A 23,397-nucleotide genomic window follows, 5' to 3' on the forward strand; every position below is an offset into this window, starting at 1 on the left:
TTTAAAACGATCCGATCTTGTTTTATTATACATTTGATAGTCTCAAAAGTATCTAGTGGTGTTCTTATTTTATTTATAATTTATTTATAGGGAAACACACTGAGACCACTGCATTGTGTTTACAAGTGAAGCAACATAGTAATAATAATAATAATAATAATAATAATAATAATAATAATAATAATAATAATAATAATAATAATAATAATAATAATAATGATATTTAAAAAAGCAATAATAGCGAAACAAAGATTGGAATAATTCTTTGGGTTTACGTGTGTCTGTCTCTTTAATAAACCTTAGACCGGAAGTTTCACAGCCAATCAAATGCTTGTTGTCGTTCAAGCGCGTTGTTGTCATGGAGCCGGTGGTTTAAAACGGGCTCCCGCTGCTGTTGCTACTCTCGGTAGATAAACGTGAATTTAAACCTGTCATACATGTTTTAAAATGTCCTCCAGCGATCGACTGAACACGTTGCGAGAGCGTAACCGAGATTTGTTGAACCAGCTGAGGCAGCGGAGAGAAACACTGGAGCGGCTGAGCGGCGGCAGTCAGAGCCGCAAGAGGGAGAGAGAGGACGAGGCTGAGGAGGGGAGCAGAGGCCCGGCAGAGATCCTGACCCGGACCGGTGGAGACAGCGGTCCTGCCCGGGCCGCCCTCGCCAAACCTACCGTGAGATTTGCGGGTAAAAGCACTTGTCTTGTTCACAATAGGCGCGAGAGATGTCTGCAGACACTAACGTCAGCTAAGTTAGCTAACCAGCGTTACTCTAGAGATCAGGGGGTCCTCAGAGTTACTGCACGGCATGGATGTAGATGCCCCTCCGCCCAATTTCTGTAAAACATGAGTTGTTCCCGCAAATACAAAAAAAAACTAAATTATTCAGAATTTGATAAATGTATTTTCTGCCTTCTCATTCTTCACACTTCGCAGACAAAAAAAATGATTGAAATGGTGGAACAAGTAATGTTTGACAAATATATTTCTGACTCCACATTCATCTCTGCTCTGCTCCACTACAACACAAATGGACGGGTAGTTTCTTACACAGACGCTGATCATCAGCAGGCTTTAAAAAAGAAAGGGCTTCAGATGTCCATACACTGGGAGAAAAGGAAGATGGTGAGAAAAACTGGGGGTGAGGAGACATTACATGCCCCAGACCCTTAAAATTTTGATTTACTAATATATCTGATATACACGCTGTTGGCTGTTTATGACGAATAAACAAGAAAGGTAAACACAGTAAATTATTCCCTGTGCAGTACTTTTTGAATGATGGCGAGCCTCTACAAAATTGTGAACCATGGTGGCATGGTATAAGTGGCATAAAGAAAAGAAAATCATCATTAACATTAACAAGAATACAACGTATTATTAGTACATATACATTTGTGAACAAAATTAAAAAATACATTTACACAAGCTTGATGACAGGCTTACTGACTTATAGGAAAGCTAGCCATGCACAGATACAGTTGAGCTGAAGGATTCACTGTGCCTTCATAATGTATGTTTAACATTAACATATGATGTATACATATATGAATATGTTAATGATGACCATTGTAAAATGTTAGTATTGTGTGCCATAAAAAGCTGTGTGTACAGGCTTTGGACCACCTAAGCTGTCAGGTCCAATTTAATATGCAACTCAATTAAATACAGTATTTGTTGTAGGGGGTGTCTGCTTTGTCTCTCTTTCAGCTAAGGGGTCCTTGGCATAAAAATGTTGAAGACCCCTGGCTTAGAGAGTAGGTAGCTCAGATGTGTATATCCCTTTGGTCACATTTGAAATAGTTAATGATTAATTGAAAGGTAAGGAATAAGGTAGTAAGTTTTTTTTTTGTCAAACTAGGTATATTTACTGATATTTGACTTTTAAAATTTGGAGGAATTACTCTATTTTAATGCTGTTTTGTGTTGCTTATATCACTTTACATTCCACTGCATCAGGTGCATGTGACGAATAACAAAAACGTGGAATCATTGATGAAGAAATCTGCCCCTTTGTGTCTCCATCAGATACATGTGAGGGACAAACAGGACTCCGAGGAACTATCCAAACACCATCTTTGACCTCCGAAAACAGAGAAGAGACTGTTGAACATGTAAAACCACTGGACCCTTTCAAAGATAGCAACCGACATTTTCTTGACCACAGCAGGCTGCAGGATACGAGACCAGTCGGCACCAAGTCCTGTCTCGTAAATCACAGCAAAGAACAGGTAAGAAAAAAGAACCAAGGACAGTATGCTCAAGTTGGTCTCTGTATTTTAAAATTAGCTGTACACTGTCAAGTAGATCATCATCACTTCCCTGACTTTGTTCCCTAAATCTTATCTCTTAAAATAAGTAACATTGTCAATACTGGTTGGCTCAAAGGATTGTTCATCCCCAAGTGAAAACATACCCCCATATTGCTGGAAATGCATGTTGAGCAAGATCAGCTGTCTCAGAAAAACGTAAAAACATAATGCAGTATCTTTTATGTCAAACAATTGCACTTTGTGTACAAAAACATTGTTATCCGTATATAACCAACACTGCTCTGGTCCTTCAACGCCCTACAGTGTCAGAGCCCGGTTTGGGTTATATCCAACTAGTAGGGAAGTATGCAGTATGAGATGATTTGCTAAATATTAGACTTTAGATTTCCAGTTCCTTATATTTAAACTTACTCTGCACCACTTGTTTGTTTTTGCAGAGGAAGGTGCAGAGTAGAGTCACATTTCAGTCTGATGAATGCGAAGAGATGTCTGCCTCAGACAGGCATCATCTGCAGCCTTTACTCGGCTATGACTGGATAGCAGGTACGCCTTATTGGTCTCCCTGTTTCTTTCTTCCCTACACAATCATTTAATGGAGCCCTAACATGTGATGTCTGTTCCCTCTAAGGGGTGCTGGATGCTGAGGACTCCTTGATAGAGCGCCCTGACGAGTTCTTCAATGACCTGCGCACGTTTCGATCACTCAATAGAGAAGAGTGTGTCCGTGGCCCCCAAGCCGAGTGAGTGCTTCACACTTGACTGCACTGATGTGTGTGTCAGGTTTGCCTGTGATTGATGATGCTGTGATTTATAGATTAAAGTAATATTCATTTGCTCCCCTCAAAGATTTCCAGAGGAGAGCCATTCAGTTCTGCCGCTGCTAACAGACGAGGACGGTCCGAAGGCTAACACGGATACTCATCAATGTAAGAGGGGGAATTTATATTATTAGGCTACTTTCATTTATCTTCTCATGATGGCCAAAGAAATTCTCACTTCTGCGTGCTCACCTTTTTTTCAGGTACATTCTCTTACAGGATTAACAGCAGACTGTTCCCCATCCCACTTCACTCTCAGGAGTGCTGCCCGGTGTGCAAAGAGCACAAATCCTCCCACCCCCACACTACTGCTGAACCGGCTCACGTCAGGTAACAATGATGTGCATTTTATCTGCCTTTCATGACCACTTAGGAACAACAGGGCACTTTCAATGGCACCGTGCATCAGAGATTTTTAATTAGATATATTTGTCCCTGCTTGATGAATACAGAAGCCCTTCAGTGCAACTAAGATCTTTTCATAGTGTGTTATTTATTCCTTGTTGTTTACGTATTACAGCCTGAAACAAGTCCTGCTCCTGACTTTACTTGTATGTCTCAGTATAAAATAATGGCACTTAAAGTAGTAATGTGTGTTACTTTAAATACATTAAAGTAGAAAAAAGGCTGTGGGGTCGGGCATCCTCAGGGAGAAAAACGTTTTCAAAAACTTGTAAAAATAGTTTAGTCATATTTGTAGTCTAATTTTGTTCAAATGTATTTATTAGAGACAGTTACAGTCATGAAAATGTTTTTGAATTTGTGCTGGAAAGACAGCCAGGGCTTTGAAACCAGTGAAAAGCCTTTCCCCGCTAATTTTCTTGAGATGATTTTAAGAGACAATTCTTACAATCTGCATGTTAAAATTAGATTAGAATCACAGCATTTTACCACTGTAGCAGCCTGTCTATTGTCTTATCAGTTTCTGTTTTATTTGTAAGGGTCAGCATCCCTCGCTCCACCCTCCTGCCTCCTTACAAGTACAAAGCTCATCGGCGATCCAGTTTCGACCCCTCTGATAGTTTGGGGTTACCATCGGTGAGTAAGGGACCCCACTGCATGATCGTTTATGACTTCCAAACTGTGTAATTCCCCTTCTGAGATCTTTACATGAACATGTGAACACCTTAATGTTTAACATTTTAAGTTTTATCAGCGTACTGTCTCTCTGCTCTCGTGCAGCACTGTCTCTCAGGCTGGTCCAACCCAGGTCAAGGCACGCTGCCACCACCCAGCAGCCTCGATCTGCAGAGCAGTCTGACTATGAAGAGCTCCACCGGGCCACAGAACAAGGACATGGAGGTGACACACGGCAGGCTTCCTACTGTATCTCAAACCAAAATATTCTAGACCTTTTACACAGCAGACATTTTGACGTATTCTTGTAGGAAAAGCACATGCAGAGGTAATAACATTAACAATAGCTCAGTTCCATTAATTGTCCCAGTAAGCTTTTCCAGTAAACCTGCATTCACAATGGCAGCAACCTGGAACTGGCTCATCTAAATTAAATGCAAATGTTATTAATGAAATTGAAAAAGGACAAAGAAGATAAATGTTGAATCATTTGAGGATTTACATGGCACAGTTCTCATATGGTGGTTTTAATATTTTTCAGGATCTCTCTGCACACAAAGTGGCCGCTAACCAGATCTCGGCTGTGTCTCGCTTGGCTCGTCACAACTTCCAACACTTCTCCTCCAAAAGAAAACTAGGAAGCACATTTTACCCTTTGCTCTGACAAACAATCAAAGTCATTTTTGAAGCGATTATTGAGTTCCTGAGCCATTTGACGCCACCCAAAATGATTTCCTTTTGTTTTTTGCTCTGTATTGTATTTTTTTGTAAACATTTAATTTGAATAATGTTTTTCTGTAATATATCTGCTGAATGTGAAATTAGATTTTTGAATATTAAAAAAAAGAGAATGCTTCGTCATTTGTCTGATCTTAAATACTACGTTTGGTTATTTCTTGTCCTATTTATACTGGTATATACAAATAATTGAATTAATAAATCATTTTAATGATAAGGGAATCATTTAAGTGACAGAGCAGCATATTTCATGTCTGCAGGAGTTGCATTTTATTTGTTCGGGACAGATTTAGACTCTACTTGTGACTGTCAGCAGCTTTGTGGAGGTGAAGCAAGAGCTCATAATGTTACGCCACAGCAGAGACGTTTCAGAACTGCATAGCAAAGGTTAATTTTGAGTTGGCCTTGTAAATTTCACAGCATTAAGGAAGTCATTTTGAATCATCTCTGTTGCTCCTTTTCCAGTTATTTGCTTTGGCTCCCAGGTTCATGCATACTTCTGTTTTTAACTTCCTGTGACACTTCCTGACTGTGGGACAGAAACACTGTAGAAACACTGAGGCTGATGTACTGTACAGAGGATGCATTTCACAGGAAACCAAAGCCACCTTTAAAACTGTAGCAATCCCACCAATGACAAGAGATTTTCCAGTTGAACAGAATTAACTAAAAGTAAAGAGAATGTCATTTTATTGTTTTTTGGTCATGATTCAAGTTTAACACGATTATATCTCGGATTTCTTTTAGTTCCTTGTTGAGTGAAGGGAGTGTTGAGCAACGATACTTTGATGCTGTAGCACAAAGGGCTTGTTCAAAGCAAAGCTTCTGCCGAGTTGTTATCAGGCAGACAGACTGTTGATCCTCATCTTAGATCCGAGATGCTGTTACGTGAGACCAAAGCTTTGTGTGAGATGAGGCTTTGTGATACTACATTTGATTTACACCACAAGCAGTTGTGAAAAGAAGTTATGCTTCTGAAGATCATGGTATCTTCAAATCCTCATGTGGATTTTGCTTGAATATAAAATATTTTAATGAATTATCTAATATTGTGTTATTTGTAAAAATAGATAGCAATGATATATATTCCCTTTAAACACCAAACCAACGTTCAAAACTGATAAATACTAAATGTTATGACACTATAGTCAGTATAGCAGCAGATCAAATCAAGTTTATTCATGTAGCACATTTAAAAACAACTGCAGTTGACCAAAGTGCTGAACGAGGTAACATGAATGGCAAAATAAAATTGAGTAAAATAACATCAACAAACAGGAAAACAATATTGATACACCTTCAAACCACAAAAGCTGCTTCAATCAGAAATAAGTGTGAAATGTTTCTTATCGAATTAGAAGAAAATTCTTACCATATTTTCCTGAATTTATTGGAGGAGCCACTTAATGTAAGTCAGATTTATTCAAATCTAAGAACATATAGGCTGTATCTTAACCAGGGATATACTGATATACTTTCCAAATAGTCAGTACTGGTCTCCTAACCATTAGGGGTGACAAAATAGGAATGCAATGAGGGAAAGACCACAAAAAAAGTCTCTCAATGTTTCACTGGTAATGTAGGGAGGGGCAAAGCCAGAACACGTGTGTTAGGTTTGCAGCACATTGCTGACACCTATCACAGGCAGGTGATACTCTGTTGTAACTTAGACAACCAAGCCTTAGTGTAGTAGGTACAGTGTACAACTTTACTTTGAGTAAGACCGGGGGCTGGTTTCACAAAGACAGACTTTGACTTTGGCTTAGATCTAACTGCTAGTCAGACTTTAGATAGGCGTCTAATTTCACCTGAATACTATGGCTCTTAGTCCACAGTTATCCTGGGACAGGGGGGCTAACTCTTTAGGTTTAAAATAGTGTAAAATGTCTGGACTCATCTAGTAGAAAAATTACTGTAAGACTGGTCTAACACTAAAGACTAGTTCAAGATTTCTTTGTGAAACCAACCCCATTTCTTGAACAAATAGAAGAGTTTAATTTCTCTGTATGTGAAATATTAATGTGGTTGTGGTTATATGAAATGAAGACCTTCAGAGTTGGGATTGGTGTCAGGTAACCATCTCAAACTGAATTATTAGTAGGATGAGAATTGTTTGTTTCATGTTTGTATGCTTATTTTCATTGGACAGCTGTTATGAGTTGCAGAGAGTGACGCTAGTTGACTCGAAACGATAACATCCTACTTAGACATCTTGTCATGAACGGTACAGGAAGTAACACAGAGAAACGGGACCCAAATGCAGACACAGGAACAGAATACGATTTTAAACAAGAATTTAATCAACAAAAGATAAACATAGTGTCCAGTGAACTGGGGGAAACGGTGTAGGGTCCAGGGGAAGGGTACAAAACAAAAGACGACGAGATGATCACGGGTAGACACGAACGGGTAGCAGATGAACAGTCGGGGATGTAGACGAGGGAACGGGATCTCTGGAAACTAAAACGAAAAGGAACGAAGAAACAATTAGCAACAAACAAACACGGCGCAAATAAGAAATCAGAAAAAAACGGGAGCCAACCAACGAGACACGGTACCACATAAATAAGGAAACGGTCTGGCGCAGAATGTGTCCCACATCCGGCTCTTTATACTGCAGGGGAGTGATTAGTGGAAACGGCTACAGCTGGGCAGAACCACGCCTTCAAGCTCCAGACATACAAACACAGAGAGGGGAGGCACATGCAGGGAAAAACAGACAGAGGGAGACAAACACAAGCACAAAAGGGAGAAGGGAAGGACTGCCAGGACTGGGATCCTGACAGATCTAAGATCAAAAGAAGATAAAATCCAACACTGAAGACTGAGCAGTGATCAGATGCTCTACAGATGAGTCTGTAGATAATTCAATTCAATTTCAATTTCAATTCAATTTTATTTACAGTGCCAAATCATAACAAAAGTTATCTCAGGACACTTTACAGACTAGGTAAAGACCACACTCTATGACTTATTTAAGATTTACATAGACACAACAATTCCCCCGTAGAGTACGGTGGCAACGAAAACCTTCCCTATAACAGGCAGGAACATCAGACAGACCCAGCTCTGTGGAGGACGGCCATCTGTCTTGATCGGTTGGGGAGAAAGAAAAGGAGAGAGAAAGAGAGAAAAGACAGACAGATGGATAATTAACAAAACAGTGTCTTTTTCCTGTTTCAGCCTACTTCCTTCAAATCATGAATACTACATCAACATTTTTCAAAGCATGCTTTAGATTAAAATGTAATGCTTTTTTTCTATCTTCAGGCATATTGGTTTTCATATCACACAGAAAAGAAATGAACAGGATTTGAAACTTGCTTACCTTGAAACCAATAAGACTGCATCACGCCTGCTCTTATCTTTCAGTTCAATACAGATATCATCAGAAGGATGTGAAAAATATGCACAAGATCAATGCACCAAAACCTGAAAGTAGGTCAAACATGAATTAAAGGAAACCTTTTGTTTGAAGTTTCACTTCAGCTGGTCACGTTTTATGCTGGAGCAACCAATCCAGTTAAACACTGGAGGTGTGACTTTGCATCGGAACTACACGACAAAATACATTTTCTATAACAGTCAAACATAATAACAAGACCACAGTGGACAACAGCTGCTCCCGTCGTACTGGAGTACCAGAGAAATGTTGAGGATGTGGGAGGGGAAACTTTATTGTGAAATGTCAACGTTTCACACAGGAACAAACAGAGTGAGGCATAGGGGCATTTAACTAGACACGACATGTACAGTACTGTGACTGAATTATGAGAAGACACACTACAGTAAAGTAGTCAGCGGCGGAGAGAGTACGATAAAGTAAAGTTGCTCGGTGGCAATGCCAACGGTGACACTTAGGCAATGCCAAATATTAGCACACACACACACACACACACACACACACACACACACACACACACACACACACACAGAATTTACGCCTGGGCCTTTGGTTATAAGGTGGTTTCTAAAATCATGCATGTGGAACAAATACCTTTATCTTCTACCTATCAGCTACAATACCCTGCCACAGCATAGACACCCTGAATTATATTGATATCCTGGTTCAAATTCTGCCATCACAGTCGATGCTGTGTCACGCTGGATTTTTGTGGGACTGCACTGCATCTGGACTTGAACTGTGTATAAATAAGAAGAGAAAATCTAAGTGAGTCCACTTCCTGTTTTCGTAAGTGACTTAATTTCATTTCAGTTTCCCACAGATTCATATCAATGACATGAATCACACAGGGAGCAGCATAGAAAGTTAACTTTTTCTACATTGTTTCATTTTACTGCAGCCTACTATTGTTATTATTATTATTATTATTATTATTATTATTAATTATTAACTATTCTAATTACTTAATGATGAAATGAGGGGTCATGTAGGGGCTTTGAGTTTTTAATTGCAGTAGTGGGATTGGCCTAGGATTAAAATAATTTCTGTATATTGTAGGTTTTGCGTGATACAAACTCACTAAAAGTTGGACCTTCCAGATAGAAATACAAATAAGTGATCTCCTTTTAACTGATTTATAACTGGCTGTACCAGTGATGATTTAGATTTGTGTGGTATGTGAGGATGTGAGTACTTGTGCAAAACAGGTAACTGGTTAAAATCCCTTTGTGGAGACTGTTTTTGAGTTTTCAAAAAAAGTCACATAAAATCTACTTTGGTTCAATGTTGTAAAACAATAATACATTCCCAGAACTTCCAAGGACGTGTGGATACTTTTTACACTAACAGACAATGTATATTTCTTTTAATCAGCTTCAGGTTAAAAAAGATAGTAATCAGCTGTCTGGCATGTGAAAGTACATCATCACTCTTTAAGCCCATCTAAACTCCGTCTAACCTCAATGTTTATTCACATCAGTTCAGTAAATGCAGAGCCTGCCTGCTCGTTTCCTTCCTCCTAAAACTCAACTCAGTTCAAGGAAATTGCGGCTCTTCATACAGACTGCTGGCCCGCCTTCATGAAATGATCAGTACAGTGCACAGGCTGGTGGCTGTATCCTCTGCAGTCTACAATTTGCTTTTAAGAGGCGATGAAGGGCATACTTGTACTGCTGGTTCTGCTGGACGCCCGAATCACCGAGGTAGGCTTTTTGTCTGTCTGTAAGTCTGTTACGCATGTTTGCTGTGATCATCAGGGACTGTGGACAGGTTGGATATCAGCCAGCGTTCGGATTCTTCTGATGACCAACATACTGCTGAAACACCACGTGAACTTAGTTTAATTTAAAGTTAAAAATCTGAATGTGATATAAAAGGAAATGTGTAAAATCATGTTTGTAATCATTCTTCTGAAATGTAAATGAAGACATTTTTTTAATCTATTAATCTATTCATGTTTATAGTCTGCATAATTGTTTCACCTGTCATGGAGCCAACTAAAGGGGAATGTCTTATTTCTTTTAAAACGTTAATTTTCAGTGCCAGTTTTGCCCCGTCTGTGAAAATTACAGGAGAAAGTCTTATTGTAGTGTGGTGAACCTGTATGAATACTTGGTTTCGATTGCTTGGCATCTGATGCAGTTTCAGACTGAATGCCTCATTGTTAAGTTATTAAATGAAGCGGCCAGCTACCCTCTCTGTTGCCCCGTATCACTGTGCATTTCTGTTATAGAGGATGTGTTAGTTCAGGCATGCAGCCAACAGGAAAAAATAGAACGTCAGTAATTGATTACGTGCAGCTTCACAGAAGTTTATCTTTATCATCACATCCCGTGCTGCTGGTGGTCACACCACAAAAAAAAAGATCTGTGCTTCAGAACCGAGGGCTTCTAGTTTGCCGCCTCTGTTTCATGTAATACAAGAAATACACTGTCAGCATATTCTAACTTCTGCTTGTCATTTGAGGGCACTGCGGTGAGAGACATTCACCTCTTGTGCACATGACAGGTGTATTAGCAGCTGCACACTGTTTCATGACTTTTCGGCAACACTGTAGTTCTAGTTTGTGATATTTTGTTCTGTGAGAGGGAGGTTGTACCCGAGTTACAGCATGAGTGCACATGTACAATGCCCTAAGCCTGGCGATTTTGGAGGGCAGGCCAAGAGCAAGAGATACTGTAGAGGGGAAATGCACCTCCTACAAATTCAGATCAATGCCTGTCTGTTAGAAATTGTCTGTTGCATTACCAGAAGGGAAAAGGTGGGTGCAGGTGTGGGTGGTCTGCCACTACTTTAAGCTCCTGTTTAACAGGGTAAATAACCTAACCAGTCAGTGGTTAACTTCCATCAGCCAATGACTAAATTGTTGACTTTAAATTGACTATACTAACTGGTTCACTAAGGTTTAGGCTTGTGATTTACCTCAGAGCAGGTGCACCTCAAGGAAAAAATGTCTGGCTCATACAAAAGTGGGTTGCTAATACTTCAGATATAGGTAACTTCAGAATGATTTGTCCCCCAGCAGCCTAAATGCAGCGACGTTGTGTCAGAGCATTACGAGAAAAGATTCTTCACTATGCTCATCTGATTAGCACAAGATGAGTTGCTCTGAAGTATTTTCTCTCTTTCCCATAGGTCTGCGCTCATCCCTATAAGGCAGACTCAGATGGAAACTGTCTCAACTCATCAACAGAGTACCTCTTAGATGGTTCGGACCTGTGCTGCAAGAAATGCCCCCCTGGTAAGTGCTGCCATGCGATTTGTAAAGTTTCTAAAATTACTAATTACAGACACATACTGATGCTCAGGTACATACTGTACTGAAAGACAAAGCTGTCCCTGTACAGAATAAAAGGTATTTGATGACACGGGTCATGAAACGTGTTGGTTAAAGCCTGGGCGTGTAGGTGTGAAAGAAACAGCACCTACTGTAGCTTAAGACATTTATCGGTTTCCTTGTTTCAAAGGAACATGAAGCGGGTGTATTGTGTACTGTTCACTTGAGGAAAAGTATTTGTTTGAAGTAGAGCAAGATCAATAAATCAGCCTGGCCAACATGGCCTCTGGTAGCCTATTAGCTTATTTCATACAGTATCAGTTTTTGTGTATAAGCAGATAAGTGATAGGAAATTAATAAAAGTATCACCTATATTCATACTTTGTCCACCAAAGAGCACTGATAAGTTTATTTTATAAACTGTAAAATGGCCGACTCGGTATATCATGGTCATAATTGACCATTGGCTCCTCCACGCCCCTTTAAGCCCAGTTCAGGCTAAAGATTTGCGAAAAGACGAGTTGAAACGTGCAACTACAATGTGCAGGTCTGCAACGTTGCAAAACCTGCCAGCTCACATCAGTGAGACGAGACAGTGTATCATCTCCATAGCAACAACTCTCTGTACATTCGTTCTAACCTTTGACTTATCAGGCATTTCATTTGTAGCTGGATATAATTTGTAGCGCCATATACACTATGAATTATAACAGGGATAGTGAGATTCTTGCTACAGCTGCATTTCTAGTAGTATATTATTTACTTATTTGTTATTATTATTTATTTATATAATAATAACGTTTTATATACCTGATTCACTGCTTTGTCCTCGATTTCTTTGCTCCTTCTCATTTATTCTATAGCTTGCTACCCTCTCTCTCTTTCTGTCTTTTTCTTTCTCTCGTTCACGCTTGTTGAGCTGCCATACAAAACTGCCATTTCGTTTGTAGCTGACTTGTCCAGCAGACATTGCTACTCTTTAATTCGCTGTTAAAACAGGTGCCTTACGTTCTGAAAGTGAAGTCGCTGGTGACACCGTCAGCCAGTTTGAGACGAGACGGGACGGGCCAGTTCACACCGCTGCAATGTTTACCTGCAATGCTTTAAAACTGTTTTGTCTCATCACTAATCTTTGACCTGAACTTGTTACTTCGTTACTGTTGCTATGCCAGTCAGAGTACGCTCTCCTACGGCACACAATTCATAGTCATTTTTTAAATAAGAGGTCCTTAAATTTCAAACAAAGGAAGACAAAAGCTGTTTATCATTACCATTCAGTGACCATTGATATTATCGTCTGAAACAGTAACATCATTAGCAGATTGTATCAGCTGCAGTTAACTAGCTTATTAAGCTAATGTTAGCTCCAGCAGTTGGTTGAAAAAACGGTCTCCAGCTGACTCTTTGTGTCCTTGTGAATCACCCTGTAAAAGGCTACTTGCTTAAAGACTGAGGCTAAAGCTGCATGTCTCAGGCAAAAAGTAAGTTAAACACTACAATATGACACCTTTGACTAGTGTAAAAATGTAACATTAGACTTGTTAGAATTTTGTTCTAACAGCCTAACTCTGGCTGCTTATAGGCCTACTTCTATTTTCCAACAGTATGTTTTACTTTAAATGTTAGAGAAAATGCCTTTATGTAAAGGACTAACCAATGTGTGGCAAATGTTACACTATCTTGGGTAATCTTGTGGTTGCTGGAGTGTAAACTTCCCCAAATCCAATAAAAAGCACAATGCCGCTAACGTCAGCTCCAAAATCAGATACTTTGCCACAGCATGCGGAAATACTACACAGTAGCTAACCAAAACAGGGCTTTTTTGTTTTTTAGTGTAAACTAAACCCCTTGAAACTAATGTAGCTAGTAAATGTGCTCCTTCCAGTTAAAAACTGACTAACGTTAAATACTATTGTAAAATTAATTGATTAGTCGAAATCAGTGGTTACCCTGTTTGATTCATCCCTTGACATGGTGCAGGCTGAATGCTTGACACACTCGGCAACAGACCTGGCAACCCGACTGCTGGAATTATTTTTGGTAGTAGCGACTACGATCTTGAGACACTAGATGGCGCTGTTCTGTTCATTCTCCATATTCAACCTTCAAGTAAATGAAATCCAATTTAATTCAATGAAAATTCAATTAAAGTTTTCTGTTGCAGGATAAAAATAAAAACAAACTAACAACAAATAATATGCACAACATAAAAAAAAAACACGATATACATGCTGAACTTCTGTCTACACTCCATAAGGCCTTTTTAAAAAATGATTTTGACGTGACACAGTAGGAGAAGCACGGATGTAAATGATAAAATGAATGATTGTGGTATTATGCACGTTGGTCTCTCTGTTACTCTCAATGGGACACTTGAAAAGAACAGAGACATCGTTAGTGACATTTTTCCTACCATGACAAACAGTAGAATAGTAAAAGGTACAACTGTAGCTTATACGGCAGAAAAAAAGTATTTTCGTTTTTAAAAGCACTAACTATGACTGATTTGCGTGCAACCAGCAGTGCAATGTTGCAGCTCATGAAGAGCAGGTATGCAGACACATTTTCATTGATGTTAGACACAACACGTATTCAGAAGTTTTCCATGGAAGTGTTTTTCACCAGATCTTCTCTACACACCTTCCCAATCTTCTTGTAAAGCACTGGGCCATAAATACTGCTGATGTGCTCATGCAGTAATTCGATCTCATGTTCCTGCAGTGTGGAATTAAATGTTTTGCGTCCCACTTTTCTACCATGCAGTGAGTGAGTGTAGCAGCGCATGCTTATTTGAATGCCTCTTAACTGTAAAATGTGCCTAATAAATTGCACAGCCACAATCCCTTCAACATTAACGCTAAGTTTTCAATGACAGTGCATTTCATGAACAAAATCCCTTCAGCCAGAAAATACATGTAAACCAGTATTATTTCCCATTTTATTTAAGACTGTGATGACCAACAAAGTCAAAACCATGATAACAACAGACTATTGATGAAAATGTATGACGAATAACCTGATATGTTTCTTTTAATCTTTTCAATTTCGTCTGTTAGTGGGAATTTTGGAGTTACAATGGCCACGTGCTGTTATAAAATGCATTTAAAGTTGTGTTGTTTGTGTGTGTGTGTGTGTGTGTGTGTATTGTAACAGGACAGCGGAGGACACAAGAATGCACTGAAACTACTGAGACTGTGTGTGAACAGTGTTCAGCAGGCCAGTACATGGAAAGCTGGAACTACGCTCCAAACTGCTTCTCCTGTCCCAAATGCAAGAGAGGTCAGTAGCTGCACTGTAAATCTCTGCAAAGAATGCAGTTTGATTAAATGAATTATTGTTTTGTGTGTAATGTGTGTAATAACGCCCCCTTTAAGCAAAACATTTATTTCCTACTTAAATCCAGCCAAAGGTCTGCAGGATGCCCAGAGCTGCTCCTCTACCATAAGGTCCAGGTGTGTGTGCCAGCCTGGGATGTACTGCATCATGGGATTTGAAGACCCATACTGCACAGCATGTAGCAAGTACAAGCTCTGCAAAGCTGGTTATGGAGTGTCTGCGCCAGGTACAGCAACTGTTACTTTTCAATAGTCACTGTTTATGTGTTCTTTAAAGGTCCGATGTCTTAAAAAGTGAGATTTTCACGTCTTTTTTTATTATTAACAAGGTGGAGGTTTTATTCAAATGCTGTAAAAATATCAAAATGGGTAATCCACAGAGAGATGAACCTATATTCAGAAACTGTGCCTTTAAACGTCGTCCGGACTTATGTACAGTTGTGATGACACAACTATAAAAATACATTTTAAAATGAAATAAATATATATAGGTAGAAAGTGCAGCCATAGTGCAGTTACAGTCATTCCCCTGCTGAAAAGGCAGCATAGAGATGCCGAGAGCACGGATGCAGAAGACCCAGAAGCACCGGCCAATCAGAGCAGACAGGGCTTTTTCGGCAAGAGGGCTTTAAGAGACAGGTGCTAAAACAGAGGGTGAATATAGACAGACAGTATGAGAAAAACCATGTTTTGTTTTTTTAACATTAAAGCATGTAAACATGTTCTAGTGATGAAAATGAGCTTTTGCCAATTTAAATATTTTGTTTTAAAATATAAGCATAAACCATTTGTAAGATTTAGTTTTTTTGATGCTTGCAGATTGCATTTGTGAAGAACAGAATTACAGTTTGGAGGGACTCAAGTATAAATGTTACAATGGTCAAATCACAAGCTGCATCTCCCATTGACTTTCTATCCACCAATGTTTTTATATATATTGTCATAATTATATTATATCCATCATAATAGGGGTTACTTACACCTGTCTCTAAAGTCTATATCAACTACATATACTGTCAAACTTGAACATTGGTCTAATCCAAACTCTATGTATGAATCATAAATTTCAAATGAAATGCGTTGTTTGACAGCAAAATGTTCTGGGTGTTGCTCTCAGTGACAGGAAACTCAGATGTGAGGTGTGAGCGCTGCCCCAATGGGACGTTCTCAGACACAACTTCCTCCACGGACCCCTGCCGACCTCATACAAAGTAAGTGAAAGACAGTCACATCTGTACACAGCTGTTTAGAGCTTGGATCTTCGACCTCTTTCTCTGTTTCTCTCCAGCTGTCATGAGGGGGCTGTCATCAGAAAAGGCGATGCTACCTCGGACACCATGTGTGAACCTGAGGCTTTTAAATCCAACAGGCAGCCTCAACCCTCGACAGAAGAGCCTCGCACTGAGATGATTTTCACGACTACAAGTACAACGATGAGCACAGTCTTGGCAACCTCAGACTCCAAGACTCCACATGGACCAACAGACTCCACACTGTCTATCAGCCCGTCTGTTTCAGAGGCAGTATTCAACTATTCAACAAAATCCCCGCCACCAATCACAGTATCTGACAGTACACTGGGTACGGTAACAGCTTCTGTGTTTCTAAGCAAGTCATTTTGAGAAAAAACTGAGGTTCAATCATCTCTCTCCTTCTGCCTCTGTGTCTGTGTTTACCTCTCTGTTAGTTGCAGTCATTCTCTGTGTCATTGGATTGATACTCCTTTTCATCGCTGTTATTGTGCTGTTCCTTTACAAAGCGGTCTGGAGGAAAGGTAAAAAAAGAAAAAAAGTGCTTTAATCATGTTCTTGTTTTGGGGAAAAGCTATGGTTGAATCTTCATTATATTTATCTTCAACTTAAAAAACAAAACAGAATGATAATGACCATTATTTGTCAATATCTTTATCAGGAACTGTGTCTCACATTTTCTACTCAACATTATGTCTGTTTTTTTGCCTAGACGCTGCACCATTGCAACCTAAAGTAGATGCAAATGGAAATTGTGAGAGTGGTGATAAAGTGAGTTTTCCTCTGCTTTTTATTCTTGAATACCTTTGAACTTAAGTGTAGCCATACAGAAAACTGAGAATCAAACCTTTTATGTCTTTCTACTACAGATCAATCAGGGTTATTTGGGGGAAACACAGCTGACCTCATTCACAGTAGCCTCACCAGAACAACAGTGTCTGCTGCAGAATGGAGGAGCCTGCAGTGAGCACAGTCAGTGCAGTAACATTACTGAAACTCTAACCAGAACAGACGACTGCAGCAGCCAGGAGTCCATAGGCCCTTTGCAATCCACCGTAGCTCTTCACAATCCACACTCTGCTCTGTCGGAGCCCATGACTTTACTTTCCAACGCAGAGCCTGTCACCCCACAGCCCAGCGTCCCGGCACTGTCCTCCTCTCAGCCCGCCAGCCCACAAGTCGTCAGTCCCGTGACCACCAGCCCCCACTTCAATGTCAACATCACTTTCCACATAGGAAACGGGTCATGTGGGACGTCGTCTGTCCCACCCACAGACCTGAAGCAGGATGACTCTACACTCCCCTTTGGAGAGGAAGAGGAGTCGTTTAGCATCCCGCAGCAAGAAGCCGGCAAACAATCACTGATGTCAGTGCAGGAGAGCGAAAATAACACGGGAAAGTCACCTGCATAACAAACTGAGGATAATCCATGGTCATGATGCAGCATTGAAATAATCTGACTGGCTACAAGATGCACTTGTAGGTATAGATTTTTAGTAAAGGGGATTGAGACCAGATGGAAGTTATAATCTATAAGATTTCCATCTAGTTAACTGCCTTTTAAGTTGCTATTTATCAAAGAGTGAATTAAAACAATGTTGACTGATCACATGACCCACTAATGAAAGCACTTGTAGTTGCCCAGAAATACACTCAAGTGTCTGTAATGACATTCAAAGTCTCTATTAGAGACGCTTTTACATCTGTCAGCAGCGGTTGGTCTGCCCAGGTGGAGAAGGGTAAGCTGTGTTTCATTGTAATTGGAAACTTCCAACTTCTGAGTCAGGCTCGCTCTAATGTATCTGACCGGTGCAGGTCCATTTCATTACTGCTGACTGACAATGGAGGCTCAACAGACAGAGAAAGAAGACCGTTCAACTTCCAGTACGAAGAAAAAGAAACAAAAAACTATTCAAAATGAAGAAGGGCAAATAATCAAGAAGCATAGCGACTGCAAACATGACAGGATGGAGGGTTCTGGGAGATCTTACCGCCAAAGAGCCCGCTAGAAACAATACATCTCAAATCTTAGGGACTATAACTTTAAACCTTAATTCTGTTTCCATATCAAAGTCACCAACTGTCAATGTGTGTGTATATATATATATATATGTATATAAAGTAAATAAAGATGTGAATATTGTCTATCATTCAGTGATGTGCAAGTACAAGTAGTTTTAAATAAAAAAGGGGTTAAAAGTTATAACCTGTAGTCTGCAGTCATCATATGGTAACTTACATATATTTACAAGAATACATGGCCCAACCTCCAATTTATCCAATAACAATAAATCATATTGTTAAAACTTTTGTTTTGAATGCTGACATGTATTCAAATTCAAAATCAAAGTCACCGAATCTTCCAGCCATTTCTCAGGGCTCTGTGATTGAGTCTGTATCTCAATACAAGTATCTTGGAATAATAACTGATGTTGGGTTTTTATTTTGGAAACAGGTCTGTGGCCATGTTGTTTATGTACACAGCACAACAGGAGAAGGATGGTGGCCCTTTTCTAACTATATTATTTATAAGGCTGTTCTTACACCTCTTCCTTCCTTCTTTACCTAAAGGTCAACATCCTACAAAAAGTACAGGAAGTTATTGTCTTCGCTCCCAGGACTTATTCTTAACTATACCTAAATCCAAGACTGAACCTGGAAAAGTGTGTTCAGTACAGCTCCTTCGGCTTGGAATCAGTTACAAAACCACCTGAACCTTTGGGAGCTTGTCTCACTGGACGCATTTAAAGTGATTATTGTATAATTCTTTAATCGGTCTTACCTATTTTAATTTGTCATATGTTTGTTTTATGCCTGAAACGTTGTTGTTTGGCCAGGACACTTGAGAAAAACAGATTTTTAATCTCAAAGAGTCTTTACTTCTGATTAAATAAAGGTTAAATAACAAATGAAATACATATCCCATATATGTTGGAAGATTAACAAATTTGTGTACTTGAGTTAGATTTACAAAGTTGTCACAAGCTTTCATACAACATCATACCACTACTAAGTATTAAGATCTTTTACAAAAGTAAATGAGCATCCAACATTTCTACTACAGGTCCTACATTAATAATCATACATAATATTGCAGGTGTATAAGGAAATAATAAAGTAAGTAAATATACTTATCAATAGTACAAGTAGTACTCATTATGCAGCATAAAGGCTGTCAACTTGTGTTGGATACTGCTGCATCACTGTGTAAGCAGCATTTTAGTGTTGTAGCTGGTCGATGTGGAGCTCATTTTAACTACTTTTATTTATAACAATTCATTATAATTATTATTATAGTTATTAATATTTTAACTCAATGTATTTTGTACAGAGAATCATTTTTTGCATATATATTGCTGTTTGAAATGTAGAGGAGTCCTAGTATAAAGTAGTGCACGGGTTCTCAAACTGTGGTGCTTGGTACACCGGTGGCTCTCAAACTGGTGGCACTTGAAGGAATCTCCAAAATAAAAAAAGTATTATTAATCATTAATTACCAAATGAAAATAATACTAAGAAAATACACTTTTAGGATCGTGGAATGTAATTTAAAATCACTTTAGCAATTCCGGGCATATTTTTGTTTCTGGAAAGTTTCCAGCATTTTAACAAAGAAGTACTGCCCCTTTGCAGCCCTAGCTGTGATAGAGTCTCTTAAGAATGAGAGGTAACTGGAAGGTAGGAAATCAATGACACCTCTTGGTTTGTTTGATCAAATAGTTCAGTCATGTAATTAGAGCCAAATTACGAGCTAAACTGTGATGAAGAGAGTGAGCAGAGGTAAAATGATTGGTTTGAAAACACTGGCATGTCAGTTCTGTGGCTGTGGCTGAAGACAGTCAACAATAAATAATCTTCTGATGAAGAATAAAGCTTCATGTCCATAGGTGAATGGTGTCGGTCTACACTGCTGTAATGAAACATTGGTTTTAGTGGTGGGACTTGAGATTTGAGCCTGATTTTAACTGGAATGGTGCTTCATGTTCAAAGTTTGAGAACCACTGAAGTAGCACTGACTGGAATGACTTGAGTAAAATAGAAATGTGTACTTGTTAAACGTAGATAAGAAAGAAAACAGGGTTGTGTGTGACTCTAAACTAGCGTCATGCCAAAGACAATTCACAGAGGCAGATTAAACAAAAGAACCGAGCCAAGATGTACTAACCTGTGATTGTCCCCTAACTCTTGTGAAGGCGCCGCCTCCACCTGCAGTGTCTGCTGACACCTGCTGGTGAAAGGCGGGCACTGCAGCCAGTGGGAGCCCCTCTCATTCGGCTCATAAACAGTGAAACAACGACAGTGCTGATTCTTGTTACACTTTTTATTTATTATTATTTTCAGTTTTTCTTTAAAGTCACGGGTTCTCATACGGATCCAGTTGCAGTTCGTGTATTTTAATGTGTTTGTTTGTTGTAATCAAGGTATCTAAGCAGCAGCCAGCGTTGCTAACCGGGAGAACTTGAGCCACTCCATTATGAGAGGGGGTTAGGGTGAATTTTATTTTATATTTTATAAGCCTCATATTCGCTAATCGAATCATTCAAATCCCCAAATGTAATATAAATGAACACATATTCCCTTAACGCAACCTATGTATCAACGAACAGCAGTTATCGTGTAAATGTTGTGTTTGATAACACCCCCATCGGTGAACCCACTTGGTCGCGTCTGTTGCCGCTGTGTGCTGCTCTCCTTCCTGAAAGACACTCGCACTGGAGCCGCGGATGTGCCTGCGAGGAGGCCGGTGAGTCTAGGGGTTTTACTCCATTCCTATTCATCCTTTCGATTTGTCATGTTTAGATACCTTAACCCTTTTAAATGACTCCCGCGAATCCAACTTTTTAATATGTAGTTTATTGAATTAATTTACCCCATTTGTGTGTGCCCCTCTCATCCTCTCCTGCTGGGGTTGGTGGTGGTGGTGGTGGTGTGGTGGTGGTGGTGTCGTGGGTCCTGGTCGGCTCTGTTTACAAATCCAGCTCGAAAGCAAACGTGGAGCAAGCCAATTAAAATGGCATGCATTCCCAGCTAAAGCACAGATATTGGTTGGACAGTTTGTGGTAGATGGTAATGATACAAATAACAGGCTCAGTCCTGACTGACATCTTAATAATTGGAATTTAAAGGTAAGTTTTACACCGGGGTGGGAGGGAGGAAGACAGCAGCGGAGTTAATACCGCTGCAGGTGTTTCCCCTGTTGGTTGGTGCAGACAGTTTAATGTGTGAATCAACAAATCCTCCACAATGAGACGGGGGTGAAGTGAAAAGTACTTAGATGAAACCATATTCAGGTAATTCTTCAGGTAAGGGGGGTGCAAACAAAGTGAAACTAGATTGTGTGAAAGCAAAATTATATTGCATTCAATATTATAGTTAAGAAACTATGGGGTTACAAGAGCAACAACGTGTTGCATGTTCTGTCAAATAAGGCTGGAACTAAGTAGCCTTTTATTTTCACTTAATCTGAGCTGATTATTTCCTCAAGCAATTTATGAATGGAAAATGTCAGAAAGTTTTGATAAATCTCCTTTTTCTGGAGCCCATGGGGACATCTTCAGACTAGTTGTTTTGTTTGTCCAACAGCTCAAAACCCAAAAGTTGCAATAATAGCAAATGCTCCGATGTGAGAAGCTGGAGCCAATAACAGCCCTATGAAGTCACTGAGTACCGTATATGTCAAATGGGCTCTCATTCTGGTCTGTTTTGTTAATATGTAACCAAAAGTAGACACTCCTGTTAATGATTTATTTGCTATAAATGTAATAGCCCCTGCCCTAGGTGAATAATAAAAGATTGATGGCATCTAATTGTTGTTATTTCTCATATTTAAACAGAGACGATAAAGGCGCAGATTCCTGAAGATCTTGTCAACTTGTCTTGTCTTCCCCTACATGGCAGCAAACCACTCACTTGAAGATTAAACCAAGTACAATCATCTCCAGAGCATTGCCCAACGTAGATGCCGCTCAGTCTCCGTCTTTGCAAATGGCTTGCTGCTTGAAGGACGAGCTCCTCTGTTCCATCTGCCTCAGCATCTACCAGGACCCCGTCAGCTTTGGCTGTGAGCACTACTTCTGCAGGAAGTGCATCACCGAGCACTGGAGCCGGCAGGAGCTTCACGGAGTGCGGGACTGCCCTGAGTGCCGGAGGACCTTCAACGACCCTCTCCTCTCGCCCAGTCTCAAGTTGTCCAACATTGTGGAGCGCTACTCGGCCTTCCCGCTGGACGCCATCCTCAACGCTCAGAGGAGCTCCTACCCTTGCAAGGACCACGAGAAGGTAAAGCTCTTCTGCCTCACAGACAAAAGTCTGGTGTGTTTCTTCTGCGACGAGCCGGCGCTTCACGAGCAGCACCAAGTGACCACTATCGACGAGGCTTACGAGGAAATACAGGTTAGTTATAGCACATATACTCTCAGCTCATTAGTAAAGGGGAAGCGGGGGCACATTTTCTAAAAACCCATCATCACCCTGTCTGTGCCACATTCAGGCAGTTGCACTCATTCGCCCAGTGGGAGCTGCCCAGACTGTTCAGTCCTCTGCTGCGACAGAGCAGCTCCACTGAAGTAGTTTGGGGATTGTGTGCTTTACTTTGAGTGCAATAGTCACTGAGGAGTAAAACATATCTAATTTAGTTCGCTCCCTCCTGATTCCCACATTACCTGACTTATCTGTGAGTTCAGTTTGGTGTCATTCCCTCTGAAATGAAGGGCTTTGTACGTGGTGAATAAATGTCAAACCTGCCTTTATATATGGCCTGTAATGGTTATTTTAGATTACACTTTAAAATTCTTGAACTATTTCATAAAATCTACAGAAACAAATGCAACACTGGTAATAATGTGCCACACATGCATCTTAGATAAAGACTTTGTACATGTGAGCGTCCTCGTGAAGCTTATGTTAATTTGTCATATGTGTTTACACTGAGTCATATTTTCCACATTAATGGGAATGGTTCAGTCAGTGTTTGCTCTCCTCTCAGTATTTGGATAATTCCATTCCCACAGAGCCAAAATCCAATAACTGTGAAACAAAGCTCCTAATCCTGTTCCTCCTTTGCTCCAGTATGCAAAGAAACACATTCCAATCTATAACGTTATGTAGTCTGTCTCATTTCTTATGTCTGCTACCAATGTACATATTGAGAATTGTTCTATGTACCATAAAAACATATAGTTTCCAGTTTTCTTGGCAGACAGCACGGGGAACTTTTCTGATAAGAAACA

General features: G+C 39.9%; 3 protein-coding genes across 3 annotated transcripts in view; all 3 read left to right on the forward strand.

The window, feature by feature from the left end:
* Positions 1 to 447: 447 nt before the first annotated feature.
* miip (migration and invasion inhibitory protein) lies at positions 448 to 4,877 on the forward strand (the record flags this gene model as incomplete). Its single annotated transcript, XM_083939494.1, has 9 exons — positions 448 to 685; positions 2,026 to 2,228; positions 2,708 to 2,813; positions 2,899 to 3,010; positions 3,117 to 3,196; positions 3,292 to 3,418; positions 4,030 to 4,126; positions 4,271 to 4,390; positions 4,707 to 4,877. 9 exons carry the CDS (start codon positions 448 to 450, stop codon positions 4,827 to 4,829), a joined length of 1,206 nt encoding a protein of 401 aa, XP_083795620.1. The 3' UTR covers positions 4,830 to 4,877.
* A 5,041-nt stretch (positions 4,878 to 9,918) lies between these two features.
* On the forward strand, positions 9,919 to 18,353 carry tnfrsf1b (tumor necrosis factor receptor superfamily, member 1B). Its single transcript, XM_083939338.1, has 9 exons — positions 9,919 to 10,009; positions 11,442 to 11,547; positions 14,737 to 14,862; positions 14,987 to 15,145; positions 16,036 to 16,129; positions 16,207 to 16,499; positions 16,606 to 16,692; positions 16,881 to 16,939; positions 17,038 to 18,353. Exons 1-9 carry the CDS (start codon positions 9,959 to 9,961, stop codon positions 17,578 to 17,580), a joined length of 1,518 nt encoding a protein of 505 aa, XP_083795464.1. The 5' UTR covers positions 9,919 to 9,958; the 3' UTR covers positions 17,581 to 18,353.
* A 2,529-nt stretch (positions 18,354 to 20,882) lies between these two features.
* Positions 20,883 to 23,397, forward strand: part of trim62.1 (tripartite motif containing 62, tandem duplicate 1) — a 33,560-nt gene continuing 31,045 nt past the window's right edge. Inside the window, exons 1-2 of the mRNA XM_083939659.1 lie at positions 20,883 to 20,912; positions 22,003 to 22,561. Coding sequence (XP_083795785.1) covers positions 22,154 to 22,561 — 408 coding nt within the window. The 5' untranslated portion in view covers positions 20,883 to 20,912; positions 22,003 to 22,153. The remainder of the gene's footprint in view (positions 20,913 to 22,002; positions 22,562 to 23,397) is intronic.

The sequence above is a fragment of the Echiichthys vipera genome, assembly GCF_963691815.1.
Source record: "Echiichthys vipera genome assembly, chromosome: X".
NCBI lineage: Eukaryota > Metazoa > Chordata > Actinopteri > Perciformes > Trachinidae > Echiichthys > Echiichthys vipera.